This window comes from Lipomyces japonicus, assembly GCF_038497905.1.
Source record: "Lipomyces japonicus strain CBS 7319 unplaced genomic scaffold V1514scaffold_69, whole genome shotgun sequence".
NCBI lineage: Eukaryota > Fungi > Ascomycota > Lipomycetes > Lipomycetales > Lipomycetaceae > Lipomyces > Lipomyces japonicus.
In genome coordinates this window covers 13,772-31,139 of record NW_027117881.1, presented here as the reverse complement: position 1 = coordinate 31,139, position 17,368 = coordinate 13,772, and the positions used below count along the sequence as shown (strand labels likewise).

The window sequence follows — 17,368 nt, the reverse complement described above, 5'->3', positions numbered from 1 at the left end:
TCAAAAAGTTCTATCACAATCACACATCTTAGTAACAATCCTGGTCCATCATTTCCTGTTCATATGTGCAAAGCGGCTGTTTAATTTACCCGGCTTATAAAGTTACCCGGTGTTGCTTGCGCATCACGGTCAACCAGCAATGAATAATCTAAATAAAGCAAAATCGCCTTGCGCCAGGACAATTACAATACATATTATTATGGCTTCTAATACAGAAAACAACCCATTGCTTTACAGTCGTTCGTCAGTGGATACCGAAACTGACGAACATGGCAGAAGTAATAACAGCAGCGATAGTGGCCGGCATTTGTACCAGACTCTGAAGAAGAACTTGTACAACTCCAACACATCAATAGTCGCGCAAGTTGGAGTTATTACTTTTTTCTTGTACGTTATTTACAAGATAATTCGGAGCCCAATCATTTACTTCACTGGCCACCCCGTATTGAATAGTTTTGCCTTACTACTTATGGCTCAGTCGATTATTTTGGTGCAGCCGACTAAGACACAGGCAGAAAAACAGCTGGCGGCGTCTATTCATGGCGTGTTTAACATGATCGCGTTCGGAGCCTTTGTTGGTGCATTTGCCATCATATATACAAATAAGGCTGGGCATGACGGTGCTCACTTTGCCTCTGCACATGCCAGACTGGGCGGGCTTACGTACGTTGTGTTAACAGTGAATGTCGTAGTTGGGTTTTCTCAGTTCTGGACGCCGCAAATTTACGGATCGATTGACAGTGCAAAGTCATTGGTATGTATAATGTATAAGAATATAGTATATTATTTATTTTCATACTAATTGCCAAATTGATTGCAGTATAAATATCATAGAGTTGTGGGATATTTTGTGATATTGTCAGGAGTTACCACAGTCTTACTAGCAAGCAGGACTAACTATAGCAAGAACGTTCTTCACCTGAGCACCGTGGTTCTGTTAGGTTTGGTTGTTGTAATCGTTGTTGGACTGGGGCTTAGGATTCGACCAGAGAAATTTAACTTTCAGCGGGTGCCCCTGAGCTGAATTGTACTGACATGTTGTATAAGCGAATAGAATGTAGTGAATGTGTAATTGGCTATATAAGTATACGTTACAACAAATTAACAAGCCGTGAATTAAATACAAGAAGAAAAGAGAAAGAATGACTGTGACTTCTAAGGCAACGTATAGTTCTGTACTTGGGTATCTGACTTCGTCCACCGCACGGACAGCTCAGGTTGGCATATCGGTTGTGACAATATACATCCTGTACCATGTTTCAACCAACGACATTATTTTTTTCTCCGGTCATATCGTACACTTGCCATGTTTATAAATAGAAATATTAAGCTAACTAAGGATTAGGTTTTTAATGCGCTTGGCATATTCGGTCTTGCGCAATCCATCATCCTGGTGCAGCCAACATCGACCGCGGACGACAAACAAATCGGCGGCACGTTGCATGGCTGGTTTAACTTGATTTCTATTTCTTTGTTTTTGACTGGTTTCTGGATTGTTTATGAAAACAAGGAACGGAATAATGGTTTGTTTTGTTACTGCCTCTAGAGACTAAAGCATATGAAGATGGCTAACGTAGAACGTGCCAAATGAAGTACGGCATTTTTATTCATGGCATGGCATTGCTGGATTGACTACGTACTTGATGTTGATTTCTACAATGTTGGTGGGAATCACCCAGTATTGGTTCCCCAGTGTCTACGGCTCAATTGCTGCTGCAAAGAGCATGGTAAGATTTACTTTAACTGCTAACCGTACTTACATATAACATAATTGCTGATGAACTTAAGTACAAATACCATCGAGTGACAGGCTATTTTGCTTTTTTGCTTTCGTTCATCACCGTACTCCTATCGACATGGTCGTCGTACAATGCCAAGGTGCTCCATATGAAGCCGTGGTCGCTATTCTTGGCCTGGGTCGTCGTAATTGCTGGGGTTGGGTTGCGGGTTAAAAGGTCGAAAATGGCCGTATTTCGGTAATATTGTTATGTATAATTATAGTTATATATAGTTATAACTAGTTTGTTGTTATAAGTTAGTTATGTCTGATAGCTAGAAAATTGAAATTCAGCGACCCCCACTTTTTGCCACTCCCCCCACCCTGCTTTACATAAAATTACATTTCCTTCTCCGCACAGGCCAAAAAAGAAAAAAAGAGGAGCGTTTTTTGGTTTCTCCACAATTTTTCAGAATAAGTAAGCAGTAAACATGGTTTCGGTTGGGTAGTAATATTTAGCTAACTAATAATCGTTAGTGTCTTTTTAGTGTTCACGTACAAACTGCAGTGTGTGCCCGGAAATTATTATGACTTCCCGGTTCGTCGTCAAGCAGGAACAAGGCACAACAACCACATCGTCCGACGAAGCTAGAATCACTAATAACGATAGCGCTAGTTCGAGCAACAGCAACAACACTAGTTTACAATCTGACAAAGTTGTTCCGGTGTCTTCTTCATCTGTTTCATCATTGTTATTTATGCAAGGTAACCTTCACTCTTCCCAAGCTGTTCATGACCAATTTCAAACCCCCATACCGGTAACCACCACAAGAGTGGATGACCTGCTAAGCCAACCGCCGTTACTCTTGCATTTACAACAGAACTCACAATCACAATCACAATTTCAACAACAGGAATTACTGGATAATGACGGTTCAATAGAGTTCCCAGATTTTTCAGAAGATCACGATTCGCAGAAACCATCCAGGAAGCGACGACGATCACGAAAAGGATTGGACAAAATTTTTGAATGCGACGTAAAAGGTTGTGGCAAGAAATTTACCCGTTCTGAACATCTTGCACGCCATCAACTGAACCGTAAGATCTTGCACGCCTCAGAATTACAAAAGTTGCTAATATTTGTTATTTTTCGTTTATACATTTAGATAATCCAAAGGGTATATTTAAATGTGGCTGGGCTAACTGCAATAAAGAATTTGTCAGAGAAGATCTTAGGATTCGACACTTCCAGCGGCATCAGCGGCGAAGCATTTCTAATGAATCTGGCAACAATCATCATGATATTTACAGTACAATTTCATCATCACATTTTATGAGCCCGCTGTTTGCACCACCACTATTACCACTACCACCGCTGGCACCGCCGCCACCGCTGGCACCACCACTACCACTACTACCACCACCACCACAACAACAACAACAAGAAGTCAATATTTCATTATCATCAGCATCATCAGCATCATCAGCATCATCAGCATCATCAGCATCATCAGCATCATCAGCATCATCAGCATCAGCATCATCAGCATCATCAGCATCATCAGCATCATCAGCATCAGCAGCATCAGCATTATCAGCATCTTCATCAGCATCAGCATCATCATCGTCGTCGACTTCGACTTTGTCATCGTCATCATCATCATCTTCTTCATCTTCTTCTCAGATTCAACGAGTCCAGATCAATTCACAATACGATATGCCACAGACAGCATCGTCATCAGTGGTGGCGCAGGTTGGAACGTCAACACTTTTGTCACCAAATATCCAACAGACAATCTCTCATTCTAATAGCATCACCGGTGCTTCATCTTCTGGATCAGTTGATCTTATTAATTGGCTGTTTTCAGATGGCATGTTGTCCGGCACGCGAGATCTTTTTCTTCCCCCTACAAACATCTACTCCATGTTTGAATCACCCATGGACTTGCCCAATTTGTTAACTCCGCCTACACCTCCACCGGTACGCATGATGTCTGAAACCAAAAGATTGGATATTTTAGGATTAGTACCGTCATTAGAATCACATCCTGATTTTGAATTAGACTGCCTACACCGGTATGTTCAACTTTATTGGGAAAGATTTCATTTCCAATTCCCAGTGTTACACAAGCCGTCTTTTGAAGCAGACAATACTCCAGGCCCATTATTATGGAGCATCATCATGATTGGTGCCTGCTACGGTGGCGCCAATGATTTGTCATTGAAGATTGCAGAGCCACTTCGTTGGGTCGTGTTTGGCAGTCCTGGGTTTCACCCACCTGCCAAAATTTGGATCATTCAGAGTTTATTGCTTCTTGAAGTTTTTGAAAAGATGATGTCTACAAGAAGATTTCATGAACGAGCGCATGTTCATCATGGCACCACGTTACAACTGATTCGTCGAGGAACCACACTTCTCGGGTCATCATCATCATCTTCGTCAGCTAATTCTTCAGGTCCAGATGGCAGTTCAGATATCTGGAAGCGATGGATTGAGGCTGAAAGTGCGAAACGGGCGGTGTTTATGGCATTTATTGTTGACGTTGTGCATGCAGATTTGTTTGGCCATTCCATGGTGATGTCGGCACATGAGATCCGGTTAACGTTGCCGTGTGACGAAGACGCATGGGATGCGATTCCGGGTGACCCATCGCATATTATCCGCAACCCGACTATGCCATTTTTAAAAGCTTTGAAAAAATTACTGAACCAGCAATCCGTGTCCACCGGCAGGTTTGGGTCAATCACGTTGCTGTGCGGACTCATGTCATTGTCACATCAGATGGAACAGATTGATTTACAAGTGTCGTCGTTGGGTTGGGGTGCATTTAGGGACACGTGGAGAACAACGCTGGCGCCAGCATTAGATTTTTGGAAAGCGGACTATGACCGACGGTTTCCCAAGGGTCCGAACGTCAGCAGCAGTGACGCTCACGTGCATGCGCAGACGAACGATTATTCGCATCTCCAACGCAATGTGCCGCCGCTGTGGCACATGAGCCATATGTCTATCTGGGTTTCGCTATATGATGTGCAGATATTTTGTGGCGTGCATCAGTTTTTGGGTCGGCCAACCCGGTATCAAGACTATCTTGCGGCCAAGCGGCGCATGTCAGACTGGGCCATCTCGCACCGTGCACCAGAGGCCGCTTGGCATGCGTTCCAAAGCATCCATGAAGCATTTATGGTTGGCGACGGTGGGTATTACAACGGTCAGTTGCCTACGGGCTACAGCGCCGGCGAGGATACGTTTGTGCATCGGGGCCAGATCTTGGCTCATTGTGCCCAAGTAGTGTGGGCGTGGGGATTTTCCTTGGAAGGCTCAGAGAGCAATGTATTACAAGAACGTGACGTGACTAACGGTGGCCGATCACAACCTACGCCAACAGATGAAGAGATTGAAGACGAAGAACGAGCGATTCCGGCTGCCGAAGACGGCCGCGAATTTTTACTGCGTATGTGCAAGGCCAAAACTGGTCGCGAGTTGCAAGTGTTAGAGGGCAAACACCGTACGGTTGGATTGTTACGCATGGTGGCTGACGGCTTGCGGACGTCTAAGTGGCAGCTGATGCGGGAGGCCAGTGTGGTGTTAGAAGGATGCATTCAGCGCAGCTTAGGCCGCGACGAACGCAACGTGCGCGGCGGTCGGGTGTACTATGACAACTAGATGTATAGTTATACAGTATCTAACTAGTTATAAATTATGTAGTAATTATTTGCTACTAGTTAGTTAGTTCATAGTTAAAATGGAGGCTGACTAAATCATCACGTAACAAATTAATTATGGGCGTGACGGACTGCACCAGACCGGGGAGAAGATTGGTTACCGGAATGGGGGGTCGCTCCCGGACTGGGATTGCCCGCAATCCTCATATAATTTCTTGATTCTTCCTCGTTCTTTTTTCTATACTTCATCCCTTCAATTGATTCAAGAAAATATATCAAGTTTCGAAATTCAAAAATGTCATTCTCATCATTTTCGCAGGCTTCAGATTTACCCGCCTGGAAAAAATTACAGGAATTATACGATGCGTCGGGCAAGAACTTGTCGGTCAAGGAGCAATTCCAATCCGACTCCGATCGGTTTGCCAAATTTTCTCGGGAATTTACCAATTATGACGGATCAAAAATTTTGTTTGATTTTTCCAAAAACATTGTTAATGATGAAATTTTGAAGTTGTTGATTGAATTGGCCAAGGAGGCCAAGGTCGAGTCCCTTCGGGACGCATTGTTTGCTGGTGAAAAAATCAACTTTACTGAGGGTCGTGCCGTATTTCACCCTGCGCTACGAAACCAATCCAACAAGGTTTTGAAAGTCGACAGTCAAGATGTTACGCCAGAGGTAAACCGTGTGCTTGCCCACATTAAAGAATTCTCTGAACAGGTCCGATCTGGAGCATGGACCGGCTATACCGGCAAGCGCATTACGGACGTGGTTAACATCGGCATTGGTGGCTCTGACTTGGGTCCAGTTATGGTTACTGAGGCCTTGAAGCATTACGCTTCGCCTGACTTGCGCGTGCATTTCGTGTCCAACATTGACGGCACTCACATTTCCGAGACCCTGCGCTCGCTGAGCCAAGAATCTACGCTCTTTTTGATTGCGTCCAAGACTTTCACGACGGCTGAAACCACTACGAACGCAAACTCGGCCAAGAAGTGGTTTTTGGAAGCTGCCGTGGATGAAAAGCACATTGCCAAGCATTTCGCCGCATTGTCGACCAATGCTGAAGAAGTGGCCAAGTTCGGTATTGACACTAAGAACATGTTTGAATTCGAGAGCTGGGTTGGTGGCAGATACTCGGTGTGGTCTGCCATTGGTTTGTCTGTTGTGCTCTACATCGGCTACGATAATTTTGAGAAGTTTTTGAAGGGAGCCGAGGCGATGGACAAGCACTTCACAGAGCAACCGTTGGAAGACAACATTCCTGCCATCGGTGGCCTGTTGTCGGTATGGTACAATAATTTTTTTGGTGCTCAGACTCACCTGGTGGCTCCGTTTGATCAGTACCTGCACCGGTTCCCTGCTTATTTGCAACAATTGTCGATGGAGTCTAACGGCAAATCCGTGAACCGAGCGAACGAGTTTGTTAAGTACTCTACCGGCACGATCTTGTTTGGCGAGCCGGCCACGAATTCGCAGCATTCGTTCTTCCAACTCGTGCACCAGGGCACCAAATTGATCCCGGCAGATTTTATTCTTGCTGCTAAGTCGCACAACCCGATTCAGAATAACCTGCACCAGCGCATGCTGGCATCAAATTTCTTCGCCCAGGCTGAGGCCTTAATGGTGGGCAAGACCGAAGAACAAGTCCGAGCCGAGGGCAATCCAGAAAACATTGTTCCTCACAAGGTGTTTTCTGGCAACCGACCGACCACGTCGATCCTGGCTCAGGAGATCACGCCGGCAGCGCTGGGCGCGCTGATCGTGTATTACGAACATTTGACTTTGACGGAAGGTGCTGTTTGGAACATCAACTCATACGACCAGTTTGGCGTCGAGCTCGGCAAGGTCCTGGCCAAGTCGATCGGTAGCCAGCTCGACGACGCTGTGGCAAAGGTCGACAACCACGATGGATCGACCAATAGTCTGATCAACCAGTTCAAGTCCTGGTCGGCGTGAGCCAGGTCGCAGTTTAGATGAGTAAATGAATAAACTTTTAGGTTTTACACTGTATGTACGTAGTAATTATGTATTTTGTGGCACGTGACACTTCTCAAGTGGCAGCGCAAACAACCAAAAGTTTGCACAAAAACCGCGAACCGAAGTCGTTCAGGACAACAACTACGCCACGGCCGGTCTGCGAACTACACTTCTCTCAATGCCGCAGCACATGCTCGAAGACCCGGCTATAGCCGCGTTTCGCTACTCGGCCGCACCGCCTCCAGCTTCGGCAGCAACTCAGTTACCTCACGATCTTGGACCATGTACATACATCCTGCGCGACGGTACCACGCCGGCCACCGTGTACCCAATCACGTCGCCGGCGGAAGTGCCCATCGGCCTGCTGGCTTTTCTGTGCGACGAGTTGAATCTAGAGATAGAGAGCGGAGAGACTTTGTATGACAATGATGATGAGTGATTGGGTGATAAGAACAATGAACTAATTCGGTGTTTCACTAGTCCCATGCTAGAGCAACTTCCGCTTGACGCGTTTCAGTCGTACTGGTTTTCGTCATTCGCGGCCATCATGCTGTTGGGCCAGGAACCTGCCATTGCTGATAACAGGAACTGGGCAAAGGAATGCCTGGGCTCGTTTTACGTATGATCTAATTGCTAATGCTAATGCATCACTACTAATTTAGATTTTTTCTCTCAGATCAAACCGAACTACCCTGGTCGGAGTGCGCATATTTGCAGTGCTGGATTCGTTGTACCACAACATGCCAGAACCAAGGGAATTGGTCGGTTACTAGCTGAATGCTACGTGGACTGGGCGCCTAAACTAGGCTATACGTACTCTGTATTTAATCTCGTGTTTGAAACAAACCTTGCCGCCAGGCGCATATGGGAAACTGTTGGGTTCAAGCGCATAGGTAGGGTTAAAGGTGCGGCCATTTTGAAGAACCATGACCATCCAGTTGACGGTATTATGTATGGCCGTGACCTGGTTGGCCCGGCGGTGGACCCAATTGGCGAAGTCAGATTCGACCGAATCAAGTTCTATCTTGAAACTGGTAGGTACCCTCCACAGGCTGACAGGCCTGAGAAATCACGCCTGCGATCGTCTGCGGCACATTATCGCCTACGTGACGGCAAGCTTTTGCTTAAGGATAAGGAGGTCGTGCCCGAACCTGAACGCCAGTTGGCCCTAGCCACCGAGGTTCATCTCAACGGCCACGTTGGAATCAATAAAACAACTGCAACGATTGCAGAGAAATATCACTGGACCCGCATCAAGGAAACGGCAGCGGCTGCGATTCGGCTGTGTCCGGAATGCCGTGAATCTAGTAGGCCGGCCAGCAAACACATGGCGCTTCCGACTCAGTCGGTGAATGCTGCTGTAGTATCACCACCGCCGTCCCACACTACTCTGACTGACCAAGAAATTTCTTTGGCTGCTCAGGCTCACACAGGAAATCACCATCACCATCATCATCATCATCATCACCATCACCATGATTCCACTGACAGTGACCATCAGTCAAGTGCGAATGATAAGCTTGACGAGTTATTGGCGTCTAGCAGCAATGTCGACTTGGAATTAGAGAAACTGGGTGAACACGTAAATGGCCTTGATGGCACGGGCGAACTTGATGAAGGCACCGGACTTGATGGCACTAATGGGTTTAGGTTTTTGTATTGATATGATATTTTTGTCTGGATTGTTATTTTTTTTTATTTTTTTTTGTATATTTATTTTATTTTTGGTGAATTTATTAAACTAGGCAAGTCTTTGATTACTCCTTGTTTTCTATAATTTTTTTTGTAGATGATATTGAAAACACATCGATGTAATTATTCAATCGCATTTTTTCCAACCGTTTTCGGCTTAGTGCCATAAAACGCTCTATGCGGATATGCCGCGAACCATCAATTATAAAGTTACGTTTTAAAGTTTTAAGCCTTTTTTTGTTTTTGCGCCCTGCAATATATAAGTTTATATATATATAATCAGGTTCTTTTTCTATATACACCATAATTCTTCTTTACTTTCAACTGAAGGTCGAATTTTGAAGAAAAGAAATAGAATAAATAGCGGTCATGCACTTGAAACTAGTAACAACTAAGGCATGGAATCTTGCCACTGGTTCACGGTACAGCTGGGAATGGGCAATTGCTTTATGGCTTGTTGATCTGGTTTTGACAGTCTTGATTGTCTACAATATTCCTTGTATGTTGGGTCTAACAATTGAAACATTTTTAAATTTTTAATATTTTTTTAAAGATACCGAGATTGACTGGAGAGCGTATATGGAGCAAGTTCAGATGTTTCTCAATGGTGAACGTAATTACGCGGTAAGTAAAACGTTTTTTAATTAAATAGTTAAGCTGACGAGAATAATTTAGAAAATAAGAGGTGGCACTGGACCATTAGTGTATGTAATGTTCATATATTCCCATTTGTTTGGGTTTCTAAATAGTTCTAGATACCCAGCTGGGCACGTCTACATCTTCAGCATTCTTAACAAGATAACTAATAATGGTGAAAACATTCTCAAGGCGCAAATCATTTTTGCAATTCTTTATTTGTCAACCCTTGCGTTAGTATTTGCAAGTTATCTTAAGGCAAAAGTGAGGATTTTTATGAATTTTTGTTTGAGTTAAGTTGGATATTCGATTATTTTTTGTTGGCTAATGAATATCTTCTAGGCGCCGTTATATTCATTCCCATTAGTGATTTTGTCCAAACGATTGCATTCAATTTACATGCTTCGATTGTTTAACGATGGCTTTGCCATGTTTGTTGTATACATTTCCACGTTAACGTTTCAAAGTCATTATTGGTTTGTAGGATCAATTGTCTATAGCTTAGCAGTCAGCATCAAGATGAACGTGTTACTGTTCTTACCCGCAGTTGCGGTTATTTTACTACAAGCATTAGGATCGAAATCTTTTCGAGCAATAATGGTGATGCTGCAAGTTCAAATTATTGTCGCTTATCCATTCACTAGCAAATTTTTCGTTTCTTATGTTACCCGTGCATTTGAATTTCATCGAATTTTCAATTACAAATGGACAGTTAATTGGAAGTTTTTAAACGAAGAAGTGTTTTTAGCTCCTGAATTTGCACAAACTTTACTCTTCTTACAGGGAAACGTGTTACTTTTCTTCATTTTTACTCGATGGATCAAGTAAGTTTGTTTGAAATATTTCTTTAAAAAAAACAGCTAAACTTATACTATTTATCAAAGACCATCAAATATGAGTATTGTGGGAATAATTCAAACAATTTTGTTTCCGATGCGACGACCAGCTGCGATTCAACATGCAATTGAATCTAAATTAACTGCAGAATATCTCTTAAAGACGTTATATACTTGCAATTTAATTGGAGTGTTATTTGCCCGGTCATTACATTATCAGTTTTATGCATGGTTTGCCTGGTCGACTCCATACCTTTTATCGGTGACAAATTTGCATCCGCTTGCTCAATTAGTAATCTGGATAGCACAGGAATGGTCATGGAACGTGTTCCCATCTACAGTCATAAGTTCAGCTGTCGGCGTGATTTGCAACGCCACGGTTGTCATCGGAATATGGTTTGGAACCAAACGAGACGTGGCCCAGCCTAGCGGACTTGCCGGTGGACCGCCGGTGTCACCAGAATTGTCCACAATTGAAGTTAAGGAATCAACTCCGGTCGTGCCCGCTTCGACTTTCCTCCGGTCAAATAGACCAAGAACTAAGACTAGGAAACGGTAAGATCTAAAGCATAAATCACTGAATATTGTTTTTTAGACTTATTATTGTATATATTTAGTTAAATATATATATATATATATTGGAAAATTTACGAATAGCTATAGAATGCCAAGTGTCTGACTGCACTTGGAAATCAATATTTTTTTATAAATATCCTTTTTTTAACAAGTATAGTTACGTTCTGTTTAAAATGTGCAAAGCAGATGTAATAGTATCGTGATCCACAAGTTTGGAATATGTGCGCTAAGCCAATAAGCTATATAAGGCATTACATGGCTACGCATAAACATATGATGGCTGCTTATGACGACACATAAAGTAGGAGGACTCATTTTACCACGGCAAGGTATTAAATCTCTATGTAGTATTGGTAGTTAAATTTAACATGGATTGTGACACCTTACATTCAGCAGATATATTTACTTTAGGAATCGTCGTGACCTCATATACTGGAAATATTACAAAGTTAAAAAATGTAACTCCTTCATGAATCAATTTGTATTAATATAGATGTTCTTTTCCCGCGCCTCTTTGTTGTAAATACGTGTGAGTTGATTCTAACGGTGGATCATTCCTTGTAAAGATTAGAGGAAGATCCCTAATCGGACCGATATAGTTATTGGTTTACATATCATATTCTGCAAGTACAATAAGCGGCGATGCCTCTGCTTATATTCTTGTAGTACTAGTACTGCTACGCCGGGTATTTTTTTGGACTTCGCGCGCGCAACCGGCAAAACCTAATTACGTCGCAAAGGTGTTTACCCTAAAACATTTACCCTAATAAAGTAACCTAAAAATGGGGCCCGTTCGGCTATAAAACATTTTTCTTTTGCCCTTCCTTTTAGTTTAAGAAAATTTATTCACTCATCAAAGATGAGTTTACAGAATCGCATCATCTCTACACTAAATTTGTATAGTATGTTTTTTTCATTTTATTCCAATCCACCTATTGTCATCAAATAAGTCTTAACTTACGGTCTACACGTAATATTTCTTTTGAATGATGACTAAAAAATCGCTTTTTCAAACTAGAGTATATGAATTTCTTTATGATTGGAAAATTTTTTTGCATGTCAGTCTGACATTGAATACCTCGATTCAGAAATTGGCTTTTATATGATTATATAGACAAGAAGATGGCATTTATAAAACTGTGTGCTAATATTTTAAGCTTTAGGTTAATATATTTTTTCTGCACAAAATAATGATTGATTTAAAAGGTATGATTTATTTTTATTTAAAATTGAATTTGTTTAAAAAGGCTTTATGATGAAGAAACAATCTTATGTTGGAATTACCGACTGAATTATAATGTCGACAAAATTTTGGCACCTCTTCTGATCGCTTTTTAAAACGGTTTTATTTGGCTTACGTTGTGGTTTGTTGGCTAATAATTGTTTAGTTTGGTAAATACTTCGTTTGCTTTATGGTACACGGTTTTACTTTGTCATCCATTACTTTAAGGATGATTTTTTGCACTGGGCACTGAATGGTTTTAAACCATGCTGATTAGAGTGCTTTAAGTAGGCCTAGAAAACCTATGTTACTGAATTTTATTTTTTTTTTGGATGACTTGGTGTTTGAACCTCACTGTGTACCACTACAAATTGCTTATTCAATAAGTTGTTATTTAGATACCTTTTTGCTTGCTTTGAAAATTCTGAGGTAGGAAGATTTTTTTTAAAAAACCATTCTGCAGAGCTAGTGGGATTTATTCAGTATAGGATGAAAATAAATAATCAATTGACAAGCATATGTCTGAGTTTTTATTTTGAAGAGTATTATTAATGTCTGATATGCTTCAAAATCCCACTGGCGACTGTAAATTTTTCCATTCCAGCTGTGGGAAATGCCGTGCTTACAATATTGTGTAGATTTTCTGTTAGTTTTGATATAATTCTAGCGAAGGTAAGGTTTAAATATTTTTAAAAAAAGTTTTGGACAATATTCAATGATGATCAATTTATTTTAATCTCACGACGGTCGACTGCGCCATAAGATACTTGGCAGTGATGAGTTGGCCGGTGACTCGGCCAAAGATCTGATAGATAATATAGTTCTTAATTAAAGCTCCTTTGTTTAAACTTCTATTTGGATCGTGGACTAATTTGATTTTTTATAGATTCATTAATTGTTTAAGCATATATATAGCTACGATTTATTAAAATTATTGTCATTTTTTAATCTTCTTATGCGTAGCAACAAATTCAGTCTCGCACGGCTCTAATGTTGATGCTGATTTCTTGCCCTTTTTGCCGCCGACGCGACTTCTTCCACCGTATTTCTTTTCTAAATTATTGAAAAAGTTGTCCGCTCTGGCTGCCTGCCGCTTGCGGATGAGTGCGCCTAAATCAGCCTCTGTTGCATTTTGATGCAAGCCAATTCCTTTGGCTAGTTTTTCAGCTTCAGCTTCTTCTTTTTTAGCTGCCGTCCTTCGGGATTTTTGATCCTCTTTAGATTCCTTGGCATATGATTTATATTTCTTGACTTCTTCATTTGCGATGGCTTCGTCAATAATGGCCCTGAACCTATCGTCATCTTCCAGTACAGTTGAATGAATCACGTTTTCAAACACGTAATCTAGTGACCCTTTAGACTGAGTGTAAAACTTCAAAATATCTTTTCGCTCTTGTCCTGATTCTCTATATTCTCTTTTATCTTCCTCGATCATGTCCTTCGTGATTGCTTTGTCGTACATGTCGGCAAAATATTCTTTCCAACCAAAGTGGTCATCTCCGGCTTCGGCCTGTTGCGTGCTTCCGGTTGCATCGTAAGTTTTCCGTTTAACCGGATCCGAAAGAATCGAATAAGCAAACACGATTTCTTGAAACTTATGATGAGCTTCTGACCGAGCGGACTGATCAACCTTGTCCGGATGATGAACCAGGGCCAGCCGTCGGTATGCCTTTTTGATATCTGTATCGGTCGCTGTCTCAGATAGGTTTAGCACGGAATATGGATCAATCGACGTTGGAGGTTCTTTATCTATATAGCTCTCTTCATCATCAGATTTCGTATCGTTGTTTAATTTTGCCATTTTGTTCGCAAGACTTGTATTTTTATTGTTATTAATTACCTACGGCAACACAATTTTGACGCGTTAGCGCGACTTTATCGCGTTCATTGTCATTACGTAATGCATTACCTACTCGAGGTGGCGCTCAGGAATACGATGGAATAGCAGCGAAACCTGCTGACAGGGTAACTTTCGTTGAGATCGTGAATCACTCACTAGTCGCATAACCCGCTTTCTCGCGAATTTCGTGGATCTATCTCTTTTGATTGTACGTCATTTTTGCATACATATATCCCTGTATGCATGAGAATTGATAGTGGTCTGGAAAAATCGGAGGGATATTTGTTGGTAAGTTTTTTAATTTTATTGACAACATCTGCATGGTGGCGGTTTTCGGCTGACCAGCTTCTCTATATAGCATTTCTGAGGAGTAGTTAGTTGGAACTCAAATACAGGAGAGAAGGCAAAAAAAATTTCGAAGCTGCCACTGAACGTGAATAATTGTTCTTGTTGGAATTGCTTAAAAGTGAACCATGACGACAAATTTGTTAATGGTAAGAAATTGTTTTTTTGCAGTGTGGGCGTGGCGGGTACTTACCCAGAGATGGTTGTTTGCTAACGCTCTCTTGTGACTAGAGTTTTAATTCAATCATTCGAAATCAAGCATTTCGTTTGACTGGCCCGTTTCTTCCAATTAATATTGCCAGATCTATATCGACTCGTCCATCTGTGAGTAGTTTTTCGAGATGTGACATTTAAAAGATATTAATTTAATTCGATAATAGATACGGTTGCAACCTGCACAGTTATTATTTCCATATAATAGACCTGTTGCATTTGCATCGTTATCCGAAAATGTTGTTTGTTTGAGTTCTCGTCGGTTTACGTCTAGCTGGGTCAAGCGTCAGTTAGCAAGGCTTGAGAAGAAAGCGAACGATGATCCTGGCAATCCGGATTTGCAGGCAGATTTTTATTCTAAACTTCTTGAACATAATTTTCCTCAAGTAGTGGTTCAACGATATGAAACACCGAGCGTGGCCAATAACACGGCATGTGATAGACTTTATACTACTGCATTGGAACAAGTTGGTGATTCCGCAAAGGCTAAAGCGTTTCAACAATCGATTGCTTTGGGTCAAGCTCCTCAACAAGCCGCATGGTCACATCCGAGTTTAAAATCTACTTCTGGTTACAAAAGTGATCCCATTCATGTTGTAATCCAAGATTCTGCTGGTTCGCTAATTTATAAGTATATTAAGATGACGGCAACGTTTGCGCTTACAATTTATTTTCTTGTTATTGTGTTTGCATTTCTCTCTGACACGACCGGAGTTTTTAAGGGAGTTGCCGGAACAGCCAAGAAACAGGCTGACGAAAGTCAGCAAGATGTTCGATTCTCTGATGTTCATGGTGTTGACGAAGCACGTGCTGATCTGGAAGAGATTGTTGCCTTTTTGCGTGATCCGTCTAAATACACTGGTCTCGGTGGCAGATTGCCTAAAGGTGTTTTACTAACTGGTCCTCCTGGTACGGGTAAGACGCTTCTTGCCCGAGCCGTTGCTGGCGAGGCCGGCGTGCCCTTTTTCTTCATGTCAGGTTCAGAATTCGATGAAATGTATGTTGGAGTCGGTGCAAAGCGTATTCGTGAGCTTTTCGCTACCGCAAAAGCCAAGGCCCCAAGTATCGTGTTCATTGACGAGTTGGACGCCATCGGATCAAAGAGAAATTCGCGAGACCCAGCTTACGCCAAGCAAACTTTAAATCAGCTACTTGTAGATCTGGATGGATTTTCCCAGTCACTTGGTGTCGTGTTTATTGCAGCAACAAATTTTCCTCAATTGCTTGACTCTGCTCTTACTCGACCGGGCCGGTTTGATAAAATTGTTAGTGTGGATTTGCCCGATGTTCGTGGCCGCATTGCCATTTTGAAGCATCACATGAAGAAAGTAGAAATTGCGTCTAATATTGATGTCGAGTCCATTGCGCGAGGCACACCTGGATTTTCTGGTGCTGATCTTCAGAATTTGGTTAATCAAGCCGCCATTCATGCTTCTCAGTTAAATGCAACTGCCGTGGAGACGTCACATTTTGAATGGGCCAAGGATAAAATTCTTATGGGAGCTGAGAAAAAGACAATGGTTTTAACTGATCGTACCCGGAAACTGACCGCATATCATGAGGCTGGACATGCTTTAGCTGCAATGTACACGCCAGGTGCCACTGCTTTGTACAAAGCTACTATCCTTCCTAGAGGTTCTGCTCTTGGCATAACGTTTCAGCTTCCAGAGATGGACAAGTATGATCAGACCAAGAAGGAATTGTTAGCTCAGCTGGACGTTTCAATGGGAGGGAAAATAGCCGAGGAATACATCAATGGTGCAGAAAATGTCACGACCGGTTGCTCCAGCGATTTGAAACATGCCACAAATGTGGCCAAGAACATGGTCAGATCGTATGGCATGTCTGATAAGATTGGCCCTATGCGACTAGCTGATAATTTGAACGAATGGGCCGCATCCACCCGACAAGTTGCCGATGATGAAATTCGAAAATTGCTAGTGCAATCAGAGGAACGGACAAGGAAACTATTATCAGAAAAGCATGTTGAATTGGATCGATTAGCAGAAGCGTTAGTTTTGTATGAGACCCTTGACAAGGCTGACATTGAGAGAGTAGTAAAGGGTGAGAAGCCACTGACTCAATTACCAAAAAATCGGTCAAATGGGATTAGCCCGCCTAAATCATCGGCAACACCGGGATTTATACCTGAAGATGCCGGTCTTGCAACACCTGCTGCTCGTCATTCAAGCAGTGAAACTTCTTGAGGAGGAATAGTTGAAACGAAAAAAAAAATTAGCAAGTTTGTTTATTTAAATAAGCATAACATTTTTTTTGATTTTTTAAATGTTTTTTTTTTTTTTTATTTTTTTTTTTGGTTTTGCATTTTTTCTTTGCTGACGAATAATCATTGTCATGAATACTGAATGCAGTAAATCAGATGGGCTTTCTTAATTTGGTTTTTTTTTCACTGTTTTGTTTTATGATATGCGTTACTGGCCATATTATAAATATTTATTTATTGCTCTTCAACGTCTAGGCCATTTTCATTTATTAGCTTGACATTAGATATCTTTGTTTTTGCCCAGAATGTTTGTTAAATGGTTTTTTATTTTGCACGAGTATTGAATGTATATATATATATTGATTAAACTATTGGTTAAGATAAATAAGAAGTGGAAACGTAATAATTAAACTAAAACTAATT

General features: G+C 41.7%; 8 protein-coding genes across 8 annotated transcripts; 7 read left to right on the top strand and 1 right to left on the bottom strand.

Moving 5' to 3' along the window:
- Window positions 1-155: 155 nt before the first annotated feature.
- V1514DRAFT_354708 (eukaryotic cytochrome b561-domain-containing protein) lies at window positions 156-1,070 on the top strand. Its single transcript, XM_066929601.1, has 2 exons — window positions 156-754; window positions 821-1,070. The coding sequence occupies exons 1-2, from the start codon at window positions 200-202 to the stop codon at window positions 1,022-1,024; spliced, it is 759 nt and encodes a 252-aa protein (XP_066780936.1). The 5' UTR covers window positions 156-199; the 3' UTR covers window positions 1,025-1,070.
- A 72-nt stretch (window positions 1,071-1,142) lies between these two features.
- V1514DRAFT_322514 (eukaryotic cytochrome b561-domain-containing protein) lies at window positions 1,143-1,980 on the top strand (the record flags this gene model as incomplete). Its single annotated transcript, XM_066926118.1, has 4 exons — window positions 1,143-1,295; window positions 1,346-1,523; window positions 1,594-1,727; window positions 1,789-1,980. The coding sequence occupies 4 exons, from the start codon at window positions 1,143-1,145 to the stop codon at window positions 1,978-1,980; spliced, it is 657 nt and encodes a 218-aa protein (XP_066780935.1).
- Window positions 1,981-2,475: 495 nt separating this feature from the next.
- V1514DRAFT_286186 (fungal-specific transcription factor domain-containing protein) lies at window positions 2,476-5,384 on the top strand (the record flags this gene model as incomplete). Its single annotated transcript, XM_066925193.1, has 3 exons — window positions 2,476-2,815; window positions 2,884-3,027; window positions 3,214-5,384. The coding sequence occupies 3 exons, from the start codon at window positions 2,476-2,478 to the stop codon at window positions 5,382-5,384; spliced, it is 2,655 nt and encodes an 884-aa protein (XP_066780934.1).
- Window positions 5,385-5,502: 118 nt separating this feature from the next.
- V1514DRAFT_338080 (Phosphoglucose isomerase) lies at window positions 5,503-7,394 on the top strand. Its single transcript, XM_066928786.1, has one exon. The coding sequence runs from the start codon at window positions 5,679-5,681 to the stop codon at window positions 7,338-7,340; it is 1,662 nt and encodes a 553-aa protein (XP_066780933.1). The 5' UTR covers window positions 5,503-5,678; the 3' UTR covers window positions 7,341-7,394.
- A 106-nt stretch (window positions 7,395-7,500) lies between these two features.
- On the top strand, window positions 7,501-9,113 carry V1514DRAFT_338078 (uncharacterized protein). Its single transcript, XM_066928785.1, has 3 exons — window positions 7,501-7,778; window positions 7,842-7,980; window positions 8,038-9,113. Exons 1-3 carry the CDS (start codon window positions 7,540-7,542, stop codon window positions 9,022-9,024), a joined length of 1,365 nt encoding a protein of 454 aa, XP_066780932.1. The 5' UTR covers window positions 7,501-7,539; the 3' UTR covers window positions 9,025-9,113.
- A 309-nt stretch (window positions 9,114-9,422) lies between these two features.
- V1514DRAFT_345075 (ALG3 protein-domain-containing protein) lies at window positions 9,423-11,146 on the top strand (the record flags this gene model as incomplete). The annotated part of the gene is made up of 7 exons (XM_066929217.1): window positions 9,423-9,552; window positions 9,607-9,677; window positions 9,729-9,757; window positions 9,803-9,953; window positions 10,032-10,513; window positions 10,574-11,080; window positions 11,143-11,146. 7 exons carry the CDS (start codon window positions 9,423-9,425, stop codon window positions 11,144-11,146), a joined length of 1,374 nt encoding a protein of 457 aa, XP_066780931.1.
- A 2,048-nt stretch (window positions 11,147-13,194) lies between these two features.
- Window positions 13,195-14,157, bottom strand: V1514DRAFT_338067 (DnaJ domain-containing protein). Its single transcript, XM_066928784.1, has one exon. It carries the CDS (start codon window positions 14,122-14,124, stop codon window positions 13,261-13,263), a length of 864 nt encoding a protein of 287 aa, XP_066780930.1. The 5' UTR covers window positions 14,125-14,157; the 3' UTR covers window positions 13,195-13,260.
- A 145-nt stretch (window positions 14,158-14,302) lies between these two features.
- On the top strand, window positions 14,303-17,071 carry V1514DRAFT_203505 (peptidase family M41-domain-containing protein). Its single transcript, XM_066924678.1, has 4 exons — window positions 14,303-14,451; window positions 14,522-14,657; window positions 14,740-14,832; window positions 14,889-17,071. The coding sequence occupies exons 2-4, from the start codon at window positions 14,637-14,639 to the stop codon at window positions 16,926-16,928; spliced, it is 2,154 nt and encodes a 717-aa protein (XP_066780929.1). The 5' UTR covers window positions 14,303-14,451; window positions 14,522-14,636; the 3' UTR covers window positions 16,929-17,071.
- Window positions 17,072-17,368: the final 297 nt, after the last annotated feature.